Source organism: Vulpes lagopus, chromosome 5, assembly GCF_018345385.1.
Source record: "Vulpes lagopus strain Blue_001 chromosome 5, ASM1834538v1, whole genome shotgun sequence".
Lineage (NCBI taxonomy): Eukaryota > Metazoa > Chordata > Mammalia > Carnivora > Canidae > Vulpes > Vulpes lagopus.
Genome location: NC_054828.1, coordinates 24,754,909 through 24,780,343, shown reverse-complemented (window position 1 = coordinate 24,780,343; position 25,435 = coordinate 24,754,909). Strand labels below are relative to the sequence as shown.

At 41.7% G+C, this 25,435-nt stretch overlaps 1 protein-coding gene across 4 annotated transcripts in view; it reads left to right on the top strand.

Moving 5' to 3' along the window:
* Window positions 1-8,945: 8,945 nt before the first annotated feature.
* IL1R1 (interleukin 1 receptor type 1) overlaps window positions 8,946-25,435 on the top strand; it is a 72,340-nt gene continuing 55,850 nt past the window's right edge. Inside the window, exons 1-3 of one of the 4 annotated variants that reach the window (XM_041753977.1) lie at window positions 8,946-9,276; window positions 12,918-13,012; window positions 13,184-13,245. Coding sequence is in view for 2 of the 4 variants with exons in the window: in XM_041753975.1 (XP_041609909.1) it covers window positions 9,250-9,276 (27 nt within the window). In the remaining 2 variants the exon portion in view is untranslated. Of the gene's footprint in view, window positions 9,277-12,917; window positions 13,013-13,183; window positions 13,246-13,357; window positions 13,382-25,435 lie in introns of those variants that run through there. The other 3 variants (XM_041753978.1, XM_041753975.1, XM_041753976.1) reach the window with 3 other exon arrangements.

Here is a 25,435-nt window from a genome sequence, read left to right as displayed (position 1 = left end):
ATATACCTACTATCTGATTCAGGTATTTCATTCCTAAGTATTTACCCAATAGAAGTGAAAGGCCACAAAGATTTGTAGACAAATATTCAATAGCAGTTTTACTTATAATAGCCTTAAACCAGAAACCACCCAAACGTCCATCAACAATGGAATAGATAAAAACAGTGGTGTATCCATCCAATGGAATACTATACAGCAATAAAAGGGAACCAACCCCTGATACAGACTACAGAATAGATGAATCTTAAAACAATTATGCAGAGTGATGAGAGATAGACAAAAAGATATACTGTAAGATTCGATTCATATGAAATTCTAGGAAATACCAACTAATCAGTAGTAACAGAAAGGCAGATCAACAGTGGCCTGGGGAGGGACAGGAAGGATGAATTTACAAAAGGGTTTTAGAAAATTTTAGTGATAACGAGTGTATTGACTGTCCTGATTGTAATGATGATTTCATAGCTTTATACGTATGTCAAAACCTAACCAAAGTCCACTTTACAGCATTTCCCAAGAATTTACCCTTTGGATTTTACCTCCTTGCTCCACCACAGTGTCCTTCCTTCCACATCATTGAACCAGTGATTTTGTCTGAGAGTCACATACATACGATTCCTGCATGGAAAGCAGATGATGCCAGTTTTTTGGTAGTAATAATAGGGGAAAATACAATTTCTGCGTTAAAATGAGGTCGCGGTGATGATAAGGAATGCAGGAAAGGACACAACCTATCTATGAGGAAGAAAAATTCTGCTTGCTTATAAATTCTGTTTTATCTGATGAGGTTTCACTTCAATATTGTTTTCTTTTTGCATAAAAGCAAGAATGCAAGCGGTGCCTGGGTGGCTCAGTCAGTTAAGTGTCTGCCTTTTGGCTCAGGTCATGATCCCGGGGTCCTGGGATGGAGCCCCACATAGGGCTTTCGACTCAGTGGGGAGTCTGCTTCTCCCTCTCCCACTCCCCCTGCTTATGCTCGTGCTCTGTCAAATAAATAAATAAAGCCTTAAAAAAAATAAAAGGAAGCCAGCAAGAGAGGGGCATTTATTATTTTTAAATTACATAATACTCGAAGTTTACAAAGGGCTAGATGTAATGAAAAAGGCCTTGACTTAAAAACCCTGCACCCAAGAACCCACCAAGTAACCTGAGAAATAGAACATTATCAATGTCTTTAAGGTTTTCCACATGCCTCAGCCCCTTCCCACTTCAGGATTGCAGCTAGAACCTGGATTTCTCCTCCCAGGTAAGGAAGGGCCTTTTCTCCTTTGGCAATAGTAGGAGAGAGTATCATGAGAAGGTCTTATTAAGAATCATCCCTCTAGGCACTTAGTGCTTGAATTTCTCAGAGAGGAGGTTTGAAGGGAAGTGGAAAGAATATTTTTAAAGGAAGAATTACTTATAACGACTTTAGGGAAAGGGAACACGATTACTTAGGATTCCTTCACACTGGGGGAGTTGGAGTTGAAGTAATGAAATTGAACTGATTTTTCAAGGAGAAGTACTTTTTACAAAGAACCACAGGGTTTGAAACTGAGTCAAGGACTGAGTATAGTGCCGCAGCCTTCTGTTAACCAACAGGTAAGTTTGAACCTCTTTATTATTGTGATTTCTATGACTGAAACCACGGGGGCAGTAAGCTGAAGAATGAATGTGTTTTTGCTCATGAAATTTTCATCTATGAGGATATAGGAATAATAAACACGATAGTTTCCAGCCACACCCCCCCTCACCTCCCAAGGTACTTCATCATGGATTCTGACATTAAGAGAGTTAAAATAATACATGGTCTACTGACTTCCTTGTACTGAGTGCAATGGTATAAGTATCAGCTACAGGCAGGGCAGGAGCACGCGAGGGTTCCATTTGTAGCGACTGAGCCTTTCATATTCTAGAGATTTTTTAAGTTTCTGTTATAACTATTACAGACTTTTGGTAAGACATCTACAACAGACAGACAAATATGAAGAGCAAAACAATACTGGATTTTTTAAAAAAATATTTTATTTATTTATTCATGAGAGACAGAGAGAGAGGCAGAGACACAGGCAGGAGGAGTGCACCTGATGTGGGACTCGATCCCAGGACCCCAGGATCACCACCTGAGCAGAAGGCAGATGCTCAACCACTGAATCACCCAGGTGCGCCGGAATCTTGGATTATTGACAATTCCTTGCTTCCCAAAGAACCACTGTGAATGACATGGAGGTGTCCATCCACCCAGACTTTTAAAATGTAGTGTGTGAATAAAATATGTTTAATTTTTTTTTTTGTTTAATTTTTAAATGTAAAACAAAAGCCATAAAAGGAACTAAGACTTCAGAGAAGGGAAAATGTGTCAGGTTAGGAGGTGGTATGCAATATGTGATAATTTTGTGCCAAAGATAATAATTATGAAAGCCATGTAATAGCACAAAAAACTGCTTGTGATGTGATATTACATCAAAGGAGATTACAAAGAGGAGCACCTGACTGGCTCAGTTGGTCAAACATGTGACTCTCGATCTCAGGGTCATGCCAAATCCCACATTGGGCACAGGTTACAGAGAGAGAGCGAGCGAGCGAGCGAGAGAGAGAGATTACCAAGATATATGTGTATGGGAAAAAAGAATAAATGGAAATATTCCAAAATGCTAACAGTTATCAGCAAATAGGTGGCAAGATCATGAAGGACTTTTAAAACTTTATTTTTCCTGTCTTCTGTATTGTGGTTGTATTTTTTTGTGTGGTTGTATTGTTTAAATAACAAAACTACTTTTAAAAATCTGTAGTAATCAGAACCTTTTGAACCTTCCTATAGATTTAGTAACAGTATTTCCTTCTGTCGAAGAACAACTGAGGACCAACTAGTTATACCTAATGTATAATTACATAATGCACAGGAAGTCAGATACTTTTACTGGCCTGGGCCTCATTTAGAACTTGACATATAACGAGTACAATAGATCACCTTACCTTATTAAGGACAGTGAATTCCTTATTCACTGGAAGAACTGAAAACTGTACCCCAAGTTCACAGAAATGGACAACCAGAGAGAAAACAAGGAAAGGGGTTGAGGTTTATAGATCTAAATTCTAGACTGGGTGGGGGGGGCACCTGGGTGCCTCAGTTGGTTAAGCGTCTGACTCTTGACTTTGGCTCACATCAGGATTTGCCTGGGGTTGGGCTCTGTGCTCAGCAGTGAGTCTGCTTCTCTCTCTCTGCCCCTCCCCCTGCTCATGTGCACTCTCTATTTCTCTAAAATAAATAAATTAATTAAAAAAATAAATTCTAGACTTGGATTTGCCATTACTAGCCTCAGTTTCTTTCTTTTTTTTTTTTAGCCTCAGTTTCTTATTTCAATTTGTGAATGGCGAGAAAATGCCCTGCCTGACAGTGATTTGCCACGAGAGCAGAACAAAACAACCCACATACTAAAGAAAAATCAGAGGGCCAAGAAGAGATGGTGGAAGGGATTCCTGTTAGATGTTCATGCCCACTCCAAGTGGCCTTTGTCTGAATACTTCAGGGATGAGGCAAACACATCATCTTGGGATTTGGCCCATTTTATTGCTGAGAGCTCTATTGCTACAAAGGTCTTAGACTGGTTTCTAGAACTTTCTGCCCCATTGTTCTAGTTCCATCTCTGAGGTAGGATACTTTGGCCCCTGGCATGGCCTGATGGTTTCCAGGTGTGCAGATATCAATCCCCTTGTTTTATGGGGCAACAGGAGAACCAGGGTGGTCTTCTCAGGCCAGGAAAGCCCTCATTATCATTTCCTCAGAGTGTCACAAGGGAAACATGTTTAGAAAACACTGTTCTGGAGTGTTGTCTTGGGAGTGACTATCCTCCCTTGTATCATAGAAGTCACACTTCTACCAGGGTGGCTAAGCATGCAGTTTCTGGTCGCATTTGGGGTTCATTGAGGACATCTTAGTCAATCGAAATCCCTCACATTTGTTTGGTTTTGTTTTCCATCAATGCTGCTGTTTTTTGTGTGCCCTGCCTGTAATTACAAAATTAGGTTTGAGAAGAGAGAGGGAGGTTTTACATTTGTCTTTGTTAAATTTTGTTTTGCGAGATTGGGTCTATGGTTCCCTCCTAATGGGATCTGTTGGGATTCTGATTTGCTCACCCAGTGAATATTCAGTCCATTCTAACTCGGGGTGCCTGCATCATGTAGACATGCCAGCTTTGCCCTTAGGCTGCAGGAACTTGCACTGTGCCCACCAGCTCCAACTCTAGCCTCTCACTTGACTTTGTGACCCTCTCCTCTCTTTCATACATGGCCTCTGGAAATATTAGCAAGATCCACTTCTACATCCTCTGGATCTTTTTGCCAATACTCACTTGAGAATATTTTTGGCTTCAGATTCCAGTTCTGCTTTCTAACCCTGAATTTGCTTTTTTGGGCAGAAATGTATTCCTTCCAATCCTCCCTCCCCACATTCTCCACTACTCTTGACTTACCACAACTGATGAGTCAGCCATGACCATGTGTTCACCCAGCGTGGCCGCCATTTTCCCAGGAGGGACCAAATAGGGCACCTGAGGTTTTCCACTTGGAGACCACTCTTTAGATTGACTCATTTATCATGGAGCATGGGTGTTTATGAAAGTACCCAGTTCTGCCAATTGTATTCTTCATTTGGCTCACAGGAAAGAGGTACTCAAATGCTTTCATGAGCTCTCAATTCATGGAGTCTGCAGTGTTCTGCAGAATCTCCCCATCTATAACCCCATCAAAGAGATTGAATGAGCTTCACGAGGCTGGGCTCATTCTTAGTCAATTCACATTTTCTCTTAGTGATCATGGCTTCATTAAGTGCTACAAGGCTAGCTCTGTAAAATCTTTCCTGTTCACTAATCTGTACTTGCCAACCCCCGCTGGTGGATGAGGAAGCTCTCTGGAGGTATGAAGCATTAAAGGATGGCATTCTCCTAAGAGGTTTAGTACCAAGCTGGAAGACACCATGGGGCTTAGTGGTCTGGAAGGGTCATGAAGACAATCTGATTTGTTTATATGTTGGTTGCCTGGAGCAAGAGTGAAATCAACATGCAAATATCAAACCAGATTCTCCCAGGGCTTAACCACAAAGGTTATGAGGCGGCCATTTGGCATGAAGTTTTAATTTTCCTGTTTAAAGGAACAAAGGTTAAACTAACAGAACATGTCACGAGAAGGTACTTCAGAGATCATGCAGACCAGAGCTCCTCAAACCTAAATGTGCACGAGTCACCTGGGTACCTTTAATTAAAAATGTAGATTCTGACTCAGTAGTTCTGGGGTAGGGCCTGAGATTCTGTATTTCCTTTTTTTTTTTACATTTTTATTTTATTTTTATTTTTATTATTTTTTGAGATTCTGCATTTCCGACGTGCTCCCTGGTGATGCTGTTGGCCTATGGCTATACTTTATGTAACAAAGGCTTAGACTACACTGCATTTTTTTTTTTCAGATATAGAAACTGAGATACAGAGAGGTGATTTCCCCAAAGCCACAATGGTTAAGTTAAAGCAGTTTCTTTCATTCAGGTCTTGTGGGGCCTGGATCAGGGTTTATTTAATTGCAAAGTTGCTGGACTGTAAAACAGAGGTTTACCCTTTCTTAAGGACTCACAGCATCTGCGGGGGAAGAGCCAAGGTTAGATTCCAGGTATGCCCATACTTGCACACAGGCACACACACATGCATGCACACGCATGCTCATGCTCAAAGAGATTGCATGTGCTTCTTCATATTCTTCTTTCTCATCATTTGTGATGTGTAGGAAACACATGAATTACAAACACATTAAAGATATTCTTAAATGCAAATCAATTCTGAATGTGTACATTTTTCCATAAGAATATTCTGGGAAAATATATGAGTTGTTTCTGATCTCTTAAGTATAAATACAGAATGTTCTGGGCTTCAACAGAGACCATGTTGCTGATAAAAGTGTGCTCATAATGATGTCTCTTATAGTCTGAAGAGTGAAAGCTCTGGGCCTGGGTCAGCGAGTTCTATGCTCCAGCATTTATAAAGGCCCTGGGAGTTTGGAGATTTTCCACTAGCTTCTGGTATTGAATTTTTTTTGCCAACTATGACTATTTGTTTTTTTGAACCCTGTGGAGGAACTAAGCAACTGAGAAATCTCGGGCAGAAGTGTGTGTGTTTGTGTGTGTGTGTGTGTGTGTGCACGTGTGCATGTGTGTGTGTGTGTTCACACATATTAACTAAACATTGTAGATTCCTGACATTTTTTTCTCCTTGTTGAGAAACGGAAAGAGGACGGAGAAGTAATTGTCTGGAGTGGAAAAGAGGGTCAGAAAAATCCTTGAAATGAAATCTCTCTCCTTTACTGGAGGTTTAGATAAGATGATATAAACTAAACCAATGTGAGAAAAATTCGGGTCACGAGCTTCTATTTTGGGAGGCAAATACCTGGGGTAGTTTAAGCCCATTGTTGCATCTATAGCCTACCTAAGCTTCTTGAGAACAAGGCTGGGTCTTCCAGGTCTTTTTTTTTTTTTTTTAATTAATTCCAAAATGCTTAGAAGAGGGTCTTGCACCAAGTGGGAGGCCGGAAGCTCCTCTGGAATGAAATATCATTCATCTTCCAGCATCCATCACTCCTGGCTAGCAGCCCTGGAAGCTGCTGGTGTGTTTCAAAGGGCCGAAACAGCCATGTCTGGGAGCCCATGAGCTGTGTTTGTTTGGAAGTCGCAAACCACTGCTGACGGTGGCTTCTCCTCTTGTTATTGGCCTCTTCTTGTGCACTCAGAGTCTCTCTAATGGCGTTCTCTCTTTCTTTACGGGAGGAAGGAGTGAGAGGAGAAGGAGGAGGATGGGAGGAGAAGAAAGAGAGGGAAGAAGGAGGCCAAGGATGAGGAGGGAGAGGACTGGTGGGGGAGGGGGGGAAGCGAGGAGGGGAAGGGGACTGGGAAGAGATGGAGGAGCAGGGAGGATCTGGAGGCAGAAAGATGGCAACCTGCTTGTGCAGAGGTAATGGGATCAGACTTCTTCCCCTGAGATGCCTTTCCTCTGGCTCCCCAGCCACCACTCAGGTGGAAGCCCTGAGCCTTGCTCTGACTGGCCCACTCTTGAGTCCTTTCTATGGCCAGGAGGATGCTGTGCCACCTGGCTTTGCCCTGTTGTGCCCATCCCACAATCTCTTTGTGGGGAGTGGTGGGATGACCCTGGTTGGCTCAGACCAGTGGGGCCAAATCTAGAGCTGGGGATGGAGTGAGTCCCTCAAGGCTCATGTCTACTCCACATTGGAGGAAAGGTGGAAAGTTCAATCTGACCTTTGAGGGTCTTCTCAGCTTTCTCCCTGGGGTTTTGTCTTTAACAGTCTGTTGATTTGCCAGATGGCCTAGACCTGAACACTCGCACTGTAGGTAGGTTAAACATGTCAGCAAAACTGCTACAGGAATGTTGCCCTAAACCTCATGACCATTCTGCTCATTCTTAATGTTGCTAACATCCCTGCCCATGACTAAAGTAGAACATTTGGTATCTCAGTTAAATGCCATTAATCTACCAATTAATCACGGCTGTTTGGTAATTACCTCAAATGAGCAGGCATTCCAGGACACACTCTGGAAAGGATACTGAGTGAGAGGAAACTGCATTGTCCCTGAGTCCATATATTCCCAGAGAGGAGAGCACTGGCTCTGGGTAAGTGAAGAGCAGTGCCAGATGGGCTTATCTGGGCTCCACCCTGTCAGCGTAAGGGATCTTGAGGAAGGTATTTATTTTTTCTACACTTTTTTTTTTATACTTTTTTCTTTTCTTTTTTTAAGATTTTATTTATCCATTCCTGAGAGACACAGAGAGGCTCAGAGACACAGGCAGAGGGAGAAGAAAGCTCCCTGCAGGGTACTCGATCCCAGGATCCCAGTATCATGCCCTGAGTGGAAGGCAGATGCTCAACCACTGAGCCACCCAGGGGTCCCTTTAGACTTTTTTATAGAAGGGTTCTGAAACATTTAAATTTCCTAGAAAAATGCCCGACACATCAGTGACCACTCTTGCCTTCTGTTATTATTATGAAGGCAAAACACCGGTGCCGAGTGGGAAAAATCACCCCAGGATGGAGTGGGGGGGGGTTGCTTGAGTGCGTGGTGGGAAGGATGAGAAGGACGGAGAGTGGGCGATGAGGAGGGGGAAATGTGCATGTGGGTGTCATCACACTCAAGGGGATAAGGAGGGCCAGTGGGAGGGTGGTGGCTGCAGAGCACATGCAAACAAAGGTGCGAGCAGTGTCTTCCAGAGTTGGTGGGTGGTCTTGCAGCCGGGCAGCAGGGTTTCTCGCAAAGGGCAGTGGGAAAAAGGCAGAGAGGCATGTTGAAGCCCTGGGTGGAGGAATCCGAAGGCTAAAATGGGAGGTTTGGTCTTGCTGCGGGGTTTTGAGCAGCACTGTGCAAAGCTGGACCCTGTGTCATGTGACGGACATGAATCTGAACGCAGGGCCGAGGAGGGGCCCAAGCACAGGGAGCGAAGGGGCAGCCGGACAGGTGGCTCTCGTCATCTCCCCTCCTGCCTGCCCCTGCCCGGTCATCACCTGAGCCCTGGGTCCCCCGCCTGCAGGACACTGACAAGAGAGAGCCGGGCGGGGTTCCCAGGGTGCGGGGCAGGGGGCCGGGCGCACCCCCCGAGGCCCAGGGCTGGAAGATGGAAAGAAGCGAAGGGTCCTCCAGGCTCGGGTCTGTGGCTGTTGTTACAAGAAGGACCTGGAGGTTGGCACCCGAGGGGGCGGCCTTGACTCGTCGGATGGGGACCTCTGCCAGGCTGGACATGCTGGCAAGCCCTGTCGAGGGCTAACACGAGGTCACATGGGGATAGAGACCCAGGCTTGTGAAGCATTTGGTGCAAGTGTGCGGTAAAGCGTGTTGGTGTTTCGTAAGAGTTTGGCACGTTTTCGGAATGATTCTGGCTGGCTGCCCAGCGCTGAGTTTCCTGTTCATAGCTCCCCATATGTGTCACTGCTGAGGATTAAAGCCCCCATAGGCTCTGACACAGACGTCACTCACTGTCTCCTTCTTTCAGCCTCAGTAAAACTGGGTCGGTTGACAAGATGTGAGGGACACTCTCCTGCTGCACGGACCAGACCCAAAGCTCTTTGGGAAAAGAAAAGAGGAATTAGCAAGTCTATCCAGGGCTGACTTCAGAATGCACTTTTGTTTTTAAGAACCAACATCCACTCAGCTGACTTATTTGGGGGAAGAAAGGCTGCGGGCTTACCCTCAGAGTCATCGCCTCCCGCGAGGCCAGCCATCCCCAAATGTCCCCACGACGAAGAAAGGAGATGGTAAGATGATTAATTGCACTTCTGGTTTTTGTTCCTGTAATTTTCCCTCGTTCTCTTTTTTGTTTACTTCTACATGGATGAAGTATTTTGGAGAGACAAATGGAATTTGATAAAAACTGATAATGTTATGCTGCTTTGTGGAAAAAAGGATTTTAAGTATTTCTTGGCGTTATGCGGCTCTGTAGGCATATTTAGCCTTAAGATGTGTCTGTGAGTTATATTAAAAGATCAGCTGTGATGATGCATGTTTTACTCTATGGAAGATTAACGATGAAAGATATGGGAAATATATTTTATAGCCGTGTACTACTTATAAGCCATAAATAGTTGCGTGACTTTTGGTAAATCGTGAGGTTCAAGGGGAGGGTATTGTAGATAAGAATCTTTTAAAAATATTGTTGCTGATCTTAGAACGAAGACTTATTTTATCACTTTCCATCAAGCTTTGTCAGTCTTAGAGGGGCACAATCGGGCCCGATGTTTGACCCAAGGCATTGCGTGACTATTAACCGTGGGTGTCATTGGCTGCAGTTAAAGTTACAATGCGTTGTAGTAGCAGTGCTCGGACACGCTTCCTCCAATACGGCTTAAACTGTCATCTTAAAAGCACAAGCGTTACTTTCCAAGGCTTTACAAACGTTACACCCTGAGCTGTAAGGAAAAACTCTCTGAGGAGATCATAAACATTGTCCCGTATTTCTTTATTGGACATGCTTGACTTCCTAATCCCATCGGTAGCGTTGTTATGGGAAAGCATAATAAGAAAATGGAAAGGATCTGGAAGGTTAAAGACAGGAAATGAGAACACAAAAAGGAGAGCAAAATGAGGTTTACTGTTCAATTCAGTTCAATTCATCTGACAACTCCTTGCTCTTCTGCAAAATGCTAGTTGACGCTGTGGTGAGGAGGGCGTGGGGAGCCAGGTAGAGGAAGGATGCTTCAGATGGTGCAGCTGGTTTGGGAATCCTGCTACCCACCCACGGGCAGCAGGAGACCACCGTGGTGTGCTGGAGGCCAAGGGAGGGTGTGTGCTTTTTGGAAGCATGTGGATCTGCTGGGGAAAGGAAGAAAATAATGTTGCCTAGAAGGAGCAGGGAGCACTTTTGGAGATGAATTTAATCTTCCTAATTCTGGTGATGAATTTATTTTATTTTATTTTATTTTATTTTTTAAATTTATTTTTTATTGGTGTCTGATTTGCCAACATATAGAGTAACACCCAGTGCTCGTCTCGTCAAGTGCCCACCTCAGTGTTCGTCACCCAGTCACCCCCATCCCCCGCCCACCTCCCCTTCCACCACCCCTAGTTCGTTTCCCAGGAGTCTCTCATGTTCTGTCTCCCTTTCTGATATTTCCCACTTATTTTTATTTTTTCTCCTTTCCCCTTCATTCCCTTTCACTATTTTTTATATTCCCCAAATGAATGAGACCATATAATGTTTGTCCTTCTCTGACTGACTTATTTCACTCAGCATAATACCCTCCAGTTCCATCCATGTCGAAGCAAATGGTGGGTATTTGTCATTTCTAATGGCTGAGGAATATTCCATTGTATACATAGACCACATCTTCTTCATCCATTCATTGGTGATGAATTTAAGGAGATATGTGTGGCCCTTCTCAAAGTCAGCATGGGGGTATCAATCTTCTATCCCACAATCCCTTCTGGGCACATGCCTGTTTGCTTACTTAGGGGAAAACCTTGCCCGGCATGGTCTAGCAGAGGCCGAGATTCACTCCTAAAATCTACCTTGCAAAGCTGACATGAATTGCACGTGCTCATGGTTAGAAATAAAATAAAGGACTATGGATCAGTCAATAAGATGAAAAATAAAACCTATCACTGTGGGATTAATGCTGTCAACATTTTGGTGAGTATGTTTTTCTCCGAGTACATTTACATTAAAAACAACAACAACAACAACAAACCATATTGAGCTGTACGTGCTGGCTTTTCCCTTTTGACAATATATTGGAGCATCTCACCACACTAATGAATTTCTTCCTACAAAAATTGTTTGATCACATTATACAGAGAATTTATTAAGTCATGTTGGTAGATATTGGATTGTTTCCTTTTTCATTATCAACATTACAAAACCGATGTACTTATAATAAAAGCTTTGCGTCCCTTCTTGATTATTTCCTTGGACTAGAGTCCCAGAGGGAAAACTGTGGCATCAAAGCACCTGAGGATTTTTGAAGCTTTTGATCCCTGCTACTAAATTAATCTAACAAAGTGCTATAAATTTATACTCCCTCCAGCACTGTATGAACACCATTTCCCCACACTTTCACCAACACTGTGTTTTGTCATTTTTAAAATAAATGTGCTAATCTGATAACTGGCTACGGCTACTTTGTTGTCTTGATCTGCTAAGGAAACCCTTTGTAAAACCTTTTGGCTTCTTGTCTTTTCGGTTACTCACATCAAAGCAATCATTTCTTACAGTAACTTATGCCAACCTAATTTCTGGGGACTTTGACCTCATTTGATGTCGCTCAGCAGGGCTGCTGAAAATGTGGGGAATCAGATGCTTTTGCTCTGATTTTCTACCATTTGAACAACCCAGGGCAAAACTCAGTCTTTATGATTTTATTTCCTTTTTGTCTATAAAATTTAAAGATAAGGGTTGACTTTTCATCCCACTGCACAATTATATGGAGAACAGAGATGAGACAGACGAAAGTTCTTTGAAAAGAAAAAAAGTGAAAAATACAAAATGGTACAATTACGATTGTTGTCATTATGAAGTTTATATTGTCACCTTATAAAGTATGTAGTTTTGGAGAACTGCATGCTGAAATTTTGACAAGGTGTTCTAATTCTAGACTTAGAAAGTGTGTGTGTGTGAAAATGTGTGTGCATGTTGCAACATACTGCTTAAGTCTTGGATTTAGTGCTAGCGTTTGGTATGTTCTAGCTGCGCATGGACATACAATAGGTTGAAGATGGTTTCTATTTTGTTGCTTACTTATCTCACTTGCATGCAGGACAGCGCACCATTTTTCTTATATTGCATTGTGATTGACCACTTGCTTTCTTCAGTTCCCCTTCTCAAAGGCAGGACTTGTTTTATGTGTGTTTCTTTCTGTAGGGCCTGGTCTGGGATCTGATACCTTGTGGGGGCTCAATGACTGTTTCTTGAATGAGCCAACAAAAGGGAGCTAGGAGCATTTTTACCTAACTCTGCAGGGAAAGAATCATCTCAAAAAAAATCATAGAAGATTTTGAAAATGGAGATTTTCTGGCGCAAATTGATTATTTTGTTTAATTTCATTTGGGTTGTTTTCCATTTTTATTGAGTGACACTTTAAAGCTCTTAATGGATATTAAGCAAATGAATACAAGCCAAGGGTAGAATCAGGAAAATGGAGATCATAGACTTGTAAGTGTAAGTCTCATGGAGTTGGTGAGTATGAAAAGCTTTACGGGGGTGGGGGGGTACAGAGTTTCACTCTTAACAGCTCAGTGCTAGGCTGTTAAAATCAGAACCAAAGTGATGCTTTGCAATGGTTTGAACTTGGTACTGAATAAAAAATACCAATGGACAATACTTAAAGAGTACTTGACTACATGTGAGATCTGGTTCTAAGTGCCTCATGTATGAGGCAGTCATTATTATGATTTTATTTTGCAGATTAAGAAGCTGAAGTACAAGTGATTTGGCCAAAGTCACACCAGTAGGCAGTGCACAGCTGGGATTCACAACACAATCTTACTTAGAGTCCACAGGTTGGTGAAAGTGGGGTTTACTGAATTCTAGAGACAATGGCACATAGGTTTGGGACCACTGATGGTGTTTGTGCTGTTCACTCAGGTATATAAGTCACAATTTATTGAGTTCCCACTAAGGAACTTATGCTGATCTGGGTTCTTATATCATTATGTCTAATCTGTTCACAGTTTTACAAGATTGGTACCATTTTACCTGCTCAAGGACCAAACCAACTAAGACTCTGAACTCAGTAAGTGGCCCAGAGGTGATGAGTTAATGATAAGGGAATGCCCATCAATCTATACCAAGTCTATTAAACTTCCTAGCCTATGTGCTGCACTGGCCTGGACAACTGAGTGCTGATGTTCTTGGTTCTTCATCCAAAGGTGCGGAGTCCAGTTCTCCATTTGGAGGTGCTGGGCCTAGAAACTCAACCAATTCATCCCTTCACTTGGGTATTGTGGGGAGGTGGGGTCTCTGCCTTGGTCTCTGAATTTGTGTGGGCCATTGTGAAATGGTACTTGAAGTTGATTTTCAAGCTGACATTTCCTGGCAGGATTATCCAATTTATCACCTCATCCTAGACATGTTGAGTGTTTAATATGTGGGGACATTTTCCTTAAATGTTCTAACCAATGAGCCCCCAATTCTGCATCAAGAATGTCTAAAGAATATCTCCAAGGAGTCTGGGACTGAGTAAGGCAAGTGCTAGCTTGGGAGAGGAGACTCAGTTCTGTTTTCTCTTAGGCAACTTACCTATTTTCTCTTTGTTTAGTTGTTCCAGTTGTAATATGGGTATAGGAATATAATTTAAAATTGTATTTTACACAATTTGCTGTTAAACTCTTCAGGAAGATTTTGGAATTTAAACAAGGAGTGTTGGGTGGCTCAGTTGGTTAAGCATTTGACTCTTGATCTCAGTAGAGGTCTTGGTCTCACAGTCGTGAGTTCAAGCCCCATGCTGGGTGACTGCTTAAACAATTTTATTTTCCACAAATAACATATAGTTTGTGTACTTTTGAGTAGATAACACACAGTTTAAAAGCCTATTCAGTAAAGTCCTTCCTCTTTCCTTTTTCTCAGATACCGCTTTCCCTCTCTCTCATCAACAAGTAGCTAAGTAATTGTTAATAGTTATTTCTACCTTTTCCATGCTGTATTAGTCAGGGTTCTCCAGAGAAATAAGACCAACAGGAAATAGGTACATCAATCTCCTATAGGTTTTATATATACAATTGGGCATATCATTGGCATATTTTGAGAGACCGAGAAAGATATATATATATATATATAAATAAAGAGAGGGAGAAAAAAGATGATAAAGTATTGGCTTATGTGGTTATGGAGGCTGAGAAGTCCCAGCATCTGTTGTCTATAAGCTGTAGACCCAGGAAAGCAGGTGGCATAGTTTCAAGGCCCAAGAGCTGTAGAACCAAAGGTGTAGATTCTAGTTCAGGTCTGAAGGCATGAGAACCAGGAACAAGGAGAGAAAATAGATGTCTCAGCTCAAGTAGTCATGCAGAGTGAATTCAACCTTTCTCTGCCTCTTTGTTCTAGTTCAACCTCCAAGGGATTGGATGATGCCCACCCACGCTGGAGTGAGCCATCCACTTTACTCAGTTTGCAGGCCAGTCTCTTCCAGAAATACCTTCACAGACACATCTAAACATAGTCTTTAACCAGCTATCTGGGCTCAGTCAAATGGACACATAAAATTAGCCATCACACACACCAATGGTATACACTCTCCTGTGCCATGTTCCATATCTGCATCTAACGAGGTGCATTTTTCACCTTACAGTGGACTTTTAAGTTGTTTGCATTTTTTTTGCTATTACAACCAGTGTTGCAATGAATAACAGCCTTGCCTGTGTCATTTTGCAGAAGTGCAAACAAGCATATTTATTGGGTAAATTCCTAGAAGTGGAATTGTAGGTCACAGACCATGTGCATTTGTGATTTTGATATGTATTTCAAAACTGCCCATTTACCTCCTACCCGGTTGTACTAAATAATACTTCTGGGAATGTTTGAGAAAATGTTTCCCCATGTACTTGTCAACATGGCATGCTGGCCAACTGGTTTTTTATTGAACTTTCATGGTCTTTTGGTTAAAGAGGTTAACTCATTTTTTTAAAAAAAATTCTCATATCTTATTTCATGATGCAGGTTTCTTTATTTAGACTTTATTTTTTGACAGCAGTTTTAGGTTCACAGCAGAATCGAGGGGAAGGTATAGAGATTTCCTATATTTGTTCTTTCCCCCATTATCAAATGTTCCCCTATTCTGGAGTGGCACATTAGTTTTAATTGATGAACCAACATTGTCACATCATTATCACCCAAGTCCATGGTTGATAATAAGGTTCTCTTGGTATTATGCATTATATGAGTTTAGACAAGTATATAATGACATGCATCTATCATTATGGCATCATACAGAGTGTTTTCCTGTCCTAAATGTCCTCTGTGCTCTACTTATTCTTTCTCCCTACTCCCACTTGACAACCCCTGGAAACTACTGATATTTTTACTGACTTATCCAGAGTGTCATATAGTTGGAATCAAGCAATGTATAGTCTTTTCAGACTGGCATCTTTTACTTAGTAGTATGCATTTAGGTTTCCTCCATGTCTTTTCATGGCTTGATGGTTCATTTCTTTTTAGTGATGAATAATATTCCACTGTCTGGATGTACCACAGTTTATTCATGCATCTAACTCCATAATATGTTGGTTGCTTCCAATTTTGGGCAATTATGAATAAAGCTCCTACAAATAGCTATGTTTAGGTTCTTGTATACATTTTCAACTCTTTTATATAAATACCGAGGGGCACAGTTTCTAGATTGTGTGGTAAGTCTATTTTTAGTTTTATAAGAAACTGCCTAAGTGTCTACTAAAGCCTGTGCCATGTCACAATCCCACCAGTGATGAATGAGAGTTCCTGTTGCTCCATATCCTTGCCAGCATTTGATCTTGTCAGTGTTCTGGATTTTGGCCATTCTAATAGGTCTGTAGTGGCACTGAGATTAGTTTAAAAATTGCGATCATAACTTCTGGTTTACTCAATGATTGTTTTCTGAGGGCTTGCTGGATGTCTAGCTGTGGGATGCCATAGTGGGTGAGGGTGATCTGGCTGCTGCCAGCAAGGGCCACACAAAACAGCTGGGCAGCAGCAGGTATTACACCCATAGCAATTAGCACCATGAAAGAAATAGGCTGGTGCTACGCTGGTGACTGATGAGCCAAGATCTGCCTTAACCTGGTGGTGGGAGCTCTGGTAGGGGAGAGTTGAGTCTGAGGCACAAAGGTAGAGGGCAGAGGGAACAGCAGTGTAGAGCCCAGAAGAAGATATGTACAGAGCCGGCCAACTGTATCGAGGGGGATTGTAGATGAGTTTGGAGACAGGGATGAGAGCAGATCACTGTGGGCATTTGGGGTCACCATCAGGAGATTGGATTTTATTATGAATTTCAGGTAGTCTTCAGTCATGGGCTAGAAAGATGGTGACAGATTTGTAAAGTCTTTCCCTGTTGACCATAAATGCTCACCTGGATGATGGATGTCACACGGAGAAGTCATTGTATTTGCCACAAGAGATAGTGACATGGGTGACATCTGGTAGAGGACTGGTACCCAGGACATTTTGCTCTCTTGCCCAGCCCTGAATTCTGTGTGTGTGTGACAAGTGACAAAAGCTTAGCCTAAACATGGCCGTGGAAACATTCCACAGAAACACATTCTACCTCTTCCAGAGATAAAACTCTTACAAAGATCTTTCTCCTTCATTTTTTTCATCTTACAAAATTAACTGATCCTTTTGATGAATCATGATTGTGTGTCCAGTCTGGGCTAAGCCCTGTTCTCGGTGCCCCTGAGATTGGAAGAGGAAGAGGAGGTAGGAGGGAAAAAGAGGAGGATTCAGAAAATGAGCAGCAGCTTACAGTCTAGTTTTGAGACCGAATCAAATGTCAACACCGAAAGGAAGGCAGGAAAGAAACAGCCAAAGGACTCTGCCACTTGTGAGTTACAGATGAGAACTCTGGTCATGCAGTGCGGGCCACTTGTATGCGTGAGGGTCTGCTTGGTGCTCGGGAGCCCGTCGGGGACTGGAGCTTCTACATCCTTCTCTGGAGGTGCAAGTAGGGTTATTCTAACTTTAGAGGTGAAGAATCGAGAGCTTTCCTCAGGACCACTGAGTGGGCATGGGGCAGAGTGGGACTGTCTCCTAAGCCCTGAGGCCGTGACTTTCTGTGCTACAGAATAGAATAAATTCCTAAGTTTTATTATTTGAGGAAGTCCCTGGGGAGAGAGTTTCTCTCTACTCTGTATCCTCTTTCATTCTGGTCCCTCTGGTTCCATTCTTATGGAGCTGCTTTGCTTATGAGTCTGCAGAGCTGGGAGGTTCTCTGCAGAAGGGATGTGGATGGACCACAGCCTCGGGTTCCTGATGGTAAGGCCTGAAGCTGACAGGTGCTTCTATCTTGTGAAGAAACACAGGGAACCAAGAGAAAGTGTTGATGGTTAGGTGGACACTCAGATCCATCTTCATGGCACAACTGGTCATTTGTGGCCAGAGCAGGGTGGGGATTAATATGTGTGTGTGTGTGTGTGTGTGTGTGTGTGTGTGTGTATAGCATCTGGGATGAAGGTTCCAGAAGCTTCTGGCCCTAAAGAGGGACTAAGAGGTACAAGTTTCTGTGGACATAGGAACATGTAGGTAGGAAGCAGAAAGGCTATGAGGTCTGTTTCTTAAGCTCAAGAAGCTTCTCCTCTTAGTCCAGGGAAAAGAGGGCAGGGTTTGCTTCTGACATGAAGGGGAGTCCTTAGGTGAATTCTAGGTGTTTAACCCAGGGAGAATTGTCCAATTGAAAGCAATGTAGGATAGGTGATTGTTAAGTGAGAATGTTGGGTAAAAATGACAACAAAAAGGAATATTTACCAAAAAAAAGTCCAGAAACATATTTGTAAATTTTGAAATGTGTCTGTGCTAATCATGATTGAAATAAATATTTTAGACTTCCTAGATTTTGAGGCTTTTGGTTTTCTTACATCTCTGTTCAGTCGGCCCATAACAATGGCATGGTTTGCTTTAAAGACTAAAATTTCAGAAAATATTTTAGCAAGTTTGATGTCTGAAGCCTTCAGCCATTCCTGGAATGAATTAATGAGTGAATGAATGACATTGCTCTAGAACCAAGGAATCGCATGTTTGTATCTTTTGTGGATGTCTGCCTCTTTTTATAGTTTGAGAGGAAATTACTGGTCGTGAATGTGCTTATAAATTATCCTGTGTTGTTTCTAAAGATGCTGAACTTCTTGACAATGAGTCCTTTCTTGGCTGAGGTAAGCAGTGCTTTTGATGACTGTAGTCACTCAGTCATTTTTGCCAACAGCGTATTCCAGCATGGACCACAAAACCAAGACATTCCAAAGCCATGAGCAGGCGCCCCCCAAACTGATGTGGCTTCCCTAATTCTATTCCCGGAGTTACTGAGAGGGTAGAACTTGACTGGAAATTCTGGGGCAACTTTTCTTAGATCTTTTATAATCTGCAACTTCATTTAGTGGCCTCTTGATCTCCTTGCTATAGGTTGACTAGCAGCTGCTCTATCCTGGAAGTATCATCGCGCAGCACCCCGCCGCCCCGCCCCAAACTGTCTCCTCCCCATGATTTCTGGGTTCATTACCTGTGTCCCTTACACAGATTTGGACCAAGGGAGACAGAGACTCGGGGACAGTAGGTGGTTTCTCAAGATAGTAGTGGATGATTAACAGAATCAGGCTATGAACATGCATCGTTGGATTCCCAAACTACTTTGTATTTCATTGTGCTGAAATGATAGGAGAACTTGATAGAAGGAAACACTAATTTATGGCATCATTCTTTTTCAGATGTAGTTGAAATTGTCATGTTTTATGAGCGTTGACATTTTTCAGAGATGGTTCACATGAAGCATGCAGTTAAGGCTCCTTCCTTCTACCTCCAATGGGAATTTATCATCCAAATTGGCACATGCTATCTGTAAGCTAGTTTTTTTAAAAAATATTTTATTTATTTATTCATGAGAGATATACAGAGAGGCAGAGACAGGCAGAGGAAGAAGCAGGCTCCCCTCAGGGACCCCGATGTGGGACTTGATCCCAGGATCCCGGGATCACAACCTGAGCTGAAGGCAGAGGCTCAACCACTGAGCCACCCAGGTGGCCCTATAAGGTAGTTTTTAAAAAGAATATTATGTGCAAGGGTTATTTTCTACTCTTTGAAATGGTCAGTAGATAATATTTAAACTAAAATGAATACGAGTGAAATATATATATATTAATAAGGTACACATTAACTGTTAAGGTACACATTAACAATGGCTATAGCTATTCCTCTGGCATGATTGAACAGATCCTGCCTGGAGTAGGTGGGAGAAACCTGGTTTCATGAATAGTATTATCTGTCCATTAAAGAATAATCTGTATATCAAAAAGGTAACTGATAACAGGTGTTGCCAAGATTGTAGAGAAAAAGGAAGCCTGTACACTGTTGGTGGGAATGTAAATTGGTATAGTTACTATTGAAAATAGGATGGAGGTTCCTCAAAAAAATTAAAAGTAGAACTACCAAATGATCCAGCAACCCCTTGGTGTATATCCAAAGGAAAAAGAAACAGGATCCTAAGGAGATAATCTGCACTGCCATGTTTATTGCAGCATTATTCACAATAGCTAATGTATGGACACAACCCACGTATTCATCAACAGGTGAATGGATAAAGAAGATGTGATATATATGTGCAACGGGATATTACTCAGCCATGAGAAAGAAGGAAATCCTGCCATATGCAACAACATATGAAGCTTTAGGGCATTAGGCTAGGAGAAATAAGCAAGACAAAGACAAATACTGTATAATATCACTACTATGTGAAGTGTAAAAACGCTGAACTCAGAGCAACAGAGTAGAGTCGTGTTACCAGGGGCTCAGGGGAAATGCAAGGGAAGTGGAGAGATTTTGATCAAAGGATAAAAACTTCCAGTTATGAGATGAACAATTTTGGGGAATCTAAGGTACAGCATGGCGATTACGGCTAACATATTGTATTTACATACTTGAAACTTGTTAAGAGAGTGGATCTTAAATGTTCTCACCATTCTCACCACAAAAAGAAGTGGTAATTATGTGTTGGGTTGGAGGTGTTCACTCATGGTCTGGTGGTTAGGTATTACTTCTGGCTGTGGTGGTAATCATTTTGCAATACGTAAATGTATCAGATCAACACCTGGTACGCCTTAAACTTACACAATGCTATATTGATATACATATACATAGATAGAATGAAGCTGGGAATGCAAAGATTCATAGATTTCCTTCCTGGAAGGAAAATACTTGATTATAATCAGTGGTGATATAATTTAAAAAAAAACTCATGTGAACTTGCCATGACTACCTCTTTTGAATAAATTTCCCTCAACGAGTATTTCTCTAGATTAACACAGTGGGTAACTGAGCTGACTCACAAGGAGAAAGGGAGGTTATATTTTTGCTATTGTTAATAATGTGGGAAATTACACCCAACATCACTCACCAAGCTCGAGTATTATTAACCTCAAATTCTGAGATTTATGTAACTGCAAGATCAGAGTTCTAAACTTCTTCTGCATTCAAAGTTTTAAGAGCATTGGTAAGATAATGTGACTGACAAGTGTACAGGAACTATGTTCACAGGAAAGTGAAAAATGCTGGGCGCTGGGGTGGTGGAGACAGGTACTTCCTTTGGTCTGGATCTGATGTCCAAATTATAAATTATTGTTTTAGGGAAACCTGTTGTATGTAAGTCCCTGAGGCTGAACTCTCTTCCTTTGGCTGGCCGCAGTCTGCTGGGTCCCCATAGAAAATGGGTTTTGCTGTGTGAGTGAACTACATAGTTTTGTACAAATAGAATGAACATCTGCTAAATAGGATCACCTTCTATGATCTAGGCATGCGATCGTGAATCCTGGCTGTGAGTTGGGATCACCTGGGGAGCTTAAGAAAATACTGATGCCTGGGCCCCACCATTAGAGGATCTGATATGATAGGGCTGGGTCTCAGCATAGGGATTTAAAAAAACTCACCAGATGGTCATACCATGCAGCCAGTGTAATGTGGTTTGAGAACCACTGACCTGGGAAGTAGACAGCCATAAATTCAGTAAATGACCTGAGTAAACAAAAAGCTGGCTTGAACAAGGCTGTCCAGGGAGATTGCCAAATCCTGCCTGTGGGGGGGGGGGAATTTAGGTCCATTTCCCAGAAAACCTTGTCCCCAGAAGCTATCAAAGGTTCCCTCTGTCCTGTGAGTGTAGTTTGAATCTTCTAAGGCATGGTGGGCATTCGTGTAAATGCAGCTACTGTCATTTCTTTGGCAAAGATGTAAACAGCTACTCAGTTCAAGCTAGAGTTAGTCAGAGAAAGAGCCTATCTTTAAGTATTTGAGTGTCAGGGGAGTAAAGAACTCATGCCAAATGAAGGTGATGGTTGCCAGTGCCATTAGAGAGGGAGAGGTGAAACCAAGGCTCAGCAGAGGAGGTGAGAGTCACCTGTTTCCCCTGGTCGAAGGAGTGGGGAAACCCTAGAAGGCCTTCTGGAAGGAATGCACAGTATTGGGAAGGGTTGGGAAGGGTGGGGAGGAGGGTGTGAGCTGGAGAAGGAAGGGTGACATTCTCTGTGGAGGGAAAGAGGTAGCCCCTGGGGAAGCTGGCAAGGAGGCAAATGTGTGCAAGAAGGTAGTCAGGGGAGATCAAGGTGGGTCTGTGACCCCAAATGGAGTGCTCTGGCTTCTTCCCAGAGGCAGTGGGGGGACCCTGCATGGCAGGATTTGACTGCCAATGTTGAAGCAAAAGGGCAAGTAGGGGCTTGCATAGTATTACATACTCAGCTAACATGGATTGTTTGGAAGAAACATGTATTTTGCTCTAACCATCCATTTTGACGAGGTGAAAAGAAACCCACGTAGGTCACATGGGCCAGTTTAGCATTGACAAGGTGGGTGTATTGCAGTCAGATAGTTCAGACTTCTTAACCTTCTTTTCTCTGACTTCTAATGCTCCCTTTGTTCTTCTCCAGTCCTCCTGAGGAAGAAATTTAAGAAACTCCCCCTGCCCCCAATCTTGTCTAAAGTAGTAACAGTGAAGCTCTGAACGTAAAAAGGTTAAGTATATTTTCCTTGAGATTCTTTATTTTTTTTTAAAGATTTTATTTATTTATTCTTGAGTGACACAGAGAGAGGCAGAGACACAGGCAGAGGGAGAAGCAGACTCCCTGCGGGGAGCCCGTTGTTGGGGCTCTATCCCAGGACCCCGGGATCACAACCTGGGCCAAAGGCAGACTGTCAACCACTGAGCCCCCCGGGTGCCCCTCCCTTGAGATTCTTTGGAGTGTATTGCTCCTGGGAAAAACTAACATTGTTTAATGGATGGGAGAAAGAACAGGGGCATATGACCTGTGAAGGTGACTCGGGTAGACTATTTTCTGTGATTTGCTCCAACTTTGAAAAAGTAAACCACAATTTGTAAAGACATAACCAAGAATATTCTTTCCATAAAATGTTGATATTAGAATTCTATCACATTACACCTTGTTCTTGAAGGGATAAACTTTAAGCTCTTTGTCATTTGTGGAAATATCAATCCAAACTTCTACACCAACCATTAAAATTAAATATTTAATATTTAATTCCTTGGCAGTGAAAAAAAATTTGGTATGATCATTAAGAGATTTGATGGTTAGCATGGTATTTACTTAACAATGTGGGCCACATTGACTGTTAAAAAAATAAATATGGCAATTGCTGTTTTTCTTCTTCTTTTCAAAATGCAAAAATAAAGTATAAAGGTAAACTAGATTTTGGAATAAATGGCCAGCACACTTCTGCAAATGATGTTTCTGGATTAATTTTTTGCATCTGAATTCTCTTCGGTGTATTTTGGGATTTTTATTTATAATAAAGTTTGTAAGTGCTGCTCGTGATTCAGCCTCAACGAGGAGTAGACATCACCCTACCTGGAGCTGAGACCACTTTGTCTGACTGTAAGATGTCAAACAGTGTTTCATGAGTGCTTTGCACTGTATGAGACACTTTGGTGGATACAAAAAAAAAATAATAATAAAAATAAAATAGGGATGGTCATTGTCCCAAAAACCTCTTGAGTTTGCTTTTTTCTCCCTTTCTCCCACTGGAAGAAATGGGGGAAATCAGGAAATCATGAGAGTTGACTTTACATACTTGATCCTAAAGTGTTTATGACCAGGCTACATTTTTTTTTTCTTGTTTGTTTCAAATTTTTATTTAAATTCGAGATAATTAACATTTGGTGTAATATTGGTTTCAGGAGCAGAATTTAGTGATTCATCATTTACCTATAACACCCAGTGCTCATCATAACAAGTATCCTCCTTAATACCCATCATCCATTTAGCCCACCCCTTGCCCACCTCCCTCCATCAACCCTCAGTTTGTTCTCTATAGTTGAGTCTCTTATGTTTCCTTCATTTTCTTTCTCTTTTTTCTTTCCCATATGTTCGCCTATTTTGTTTCTTAAATTCCACATATGAGTAGAATCATGTATTTGTTTTTCTATGACTTACTGTGCTTTGCATAATACTCTCTAGCTCCATCCACATTGTTGCAAATGGCAAGATTTCATTCCTTTTGATGGCCAAGTAGTATTCCATCGAGTGTATAGACCACATCTTCTTTATCCATTCATCAGTCACTAGACATTTGGACTCTTTCTGTAGTTTGGCTATTGTTGATAATGCTGCTATAAACATCAGGGTACATGTGCCCCTTCACAACTGTACTTTTGTACCCTTTGGGTAAATATCTAGTAGTGCAATTGCTGGATCCTAGGGTAGTTCCATCTTTAACTTTTTGAGGAACCTCCATACCCTTTTACAGAGTGGCTATACCAGCTTGCATTCCCATCAACAGCGTAAGAGGATTCCCCTTTCTCTGCATCCTCACCAAAATCTGTTGTTTCCTGTCTTGTTAATTTTCTCATAGGTGAAGGTTCTATCTCATTGTGGTTCTGATCTGTATTTCTCTGATGATGAGTGATGTTGAGCATCTTTTCATGTGTCTTTTGGCCATCTGTATATCTTTGAAAAAATGCCTGTTCATGTTTTCTTCCCATTTTTTAACTGGATTATTTGTTTTTTGGGTGTTGAGTTTTATAAGCTTTTATATGTATTTTGGATACTAACTCTTTATCAGATATGTCATTTGCAAATATCTTCTCCCATTCTGCAGACTGCAAAGGTTTTGTCAACTATTTACTTTCCTGTGCAAAGCTTTTTATTTTGATGAAGTCCCAACATGCATTTTTGCTTTTGTTTCTCTTACCTCCAGAGGCATGTCTAGTAAGAAGGTGCTATACTGAGATCAAAGAGGTTGTGGCCTGTGTTCTCCTCTAGGATTTTGTAGGTTTCCTGGCTCATATTTAGGTTTTTCATCTATTTTGAGTCTATTTTTGTGTATGATGTAAGGAAATGGTCCAGTATCATTCTTCTGCAGGTGGCTGTCCAGTTTTCCCAACACCATTTGTTGAAGAGGCTGTCTTTTTTTCCATTGGATATTCCTTCCTACTCTGTCAAAGATTAGTTGACCATAGTGTTATGGGTCCATTTCTGGGTTTTCCATTCTGTTCCATCTGTTTGTTTTTATGCCCATACTATCCTGTTTCAATGACTACACAGACTACATTTTTCTAGATAAAATTTTCACATCTGTACTTTCCTAGTTCTTCTTCTTATTGCTCTCATGTTAATTTGTTATCCCATTGCAATAAGTGTTTGACCCAGTTTGAAAGAATCTAGTGGTAAATAGGGAAGGGGAAAAAACCACTTTAAAAAAAAACAATGCTTATTTCCTTATGAATCTTAGATACATGACATAGTAAATATTGTAAATTGTAAATATTAGTTTTAACATTGTGGTTTTAAATATTGGGCAGTAATGTCCCATATCTCATCAAACCACATGTCCAATTTGAATGGGGAAGACATCCCAACTCTACACTTGAAATCGTAGCACCTTCTCAATTTATCTTTGGGGAACCAAAAGTAGCAACACAAAAAACCTACCATGCCAATTACCACAATAAACATTTTATCTGTGTTTTCGCCATCCTGGCAAGGTCTTGATAGAAGGGCCACTGAAGCTGATGTAGCACATCTGGAAAGAGTAGAGATGGAGGCATCTTGGCCTCTCTTATCTGTGGGTTAATGCTGTTTATGGCATCCCCATGCATGGTTGTTTCTTGCTTAACTGTCTTGTTCACATCACAAAATAAAGTGGTTGCGTAAGTTACTGTTCATTACTTCTTTCTCAGACCGTTAAACAGCCACCAACATTTCTCTTCAGTTACTTTTGTACTCAAAAAGCTGTCTTTGAATCTCCATCTAACT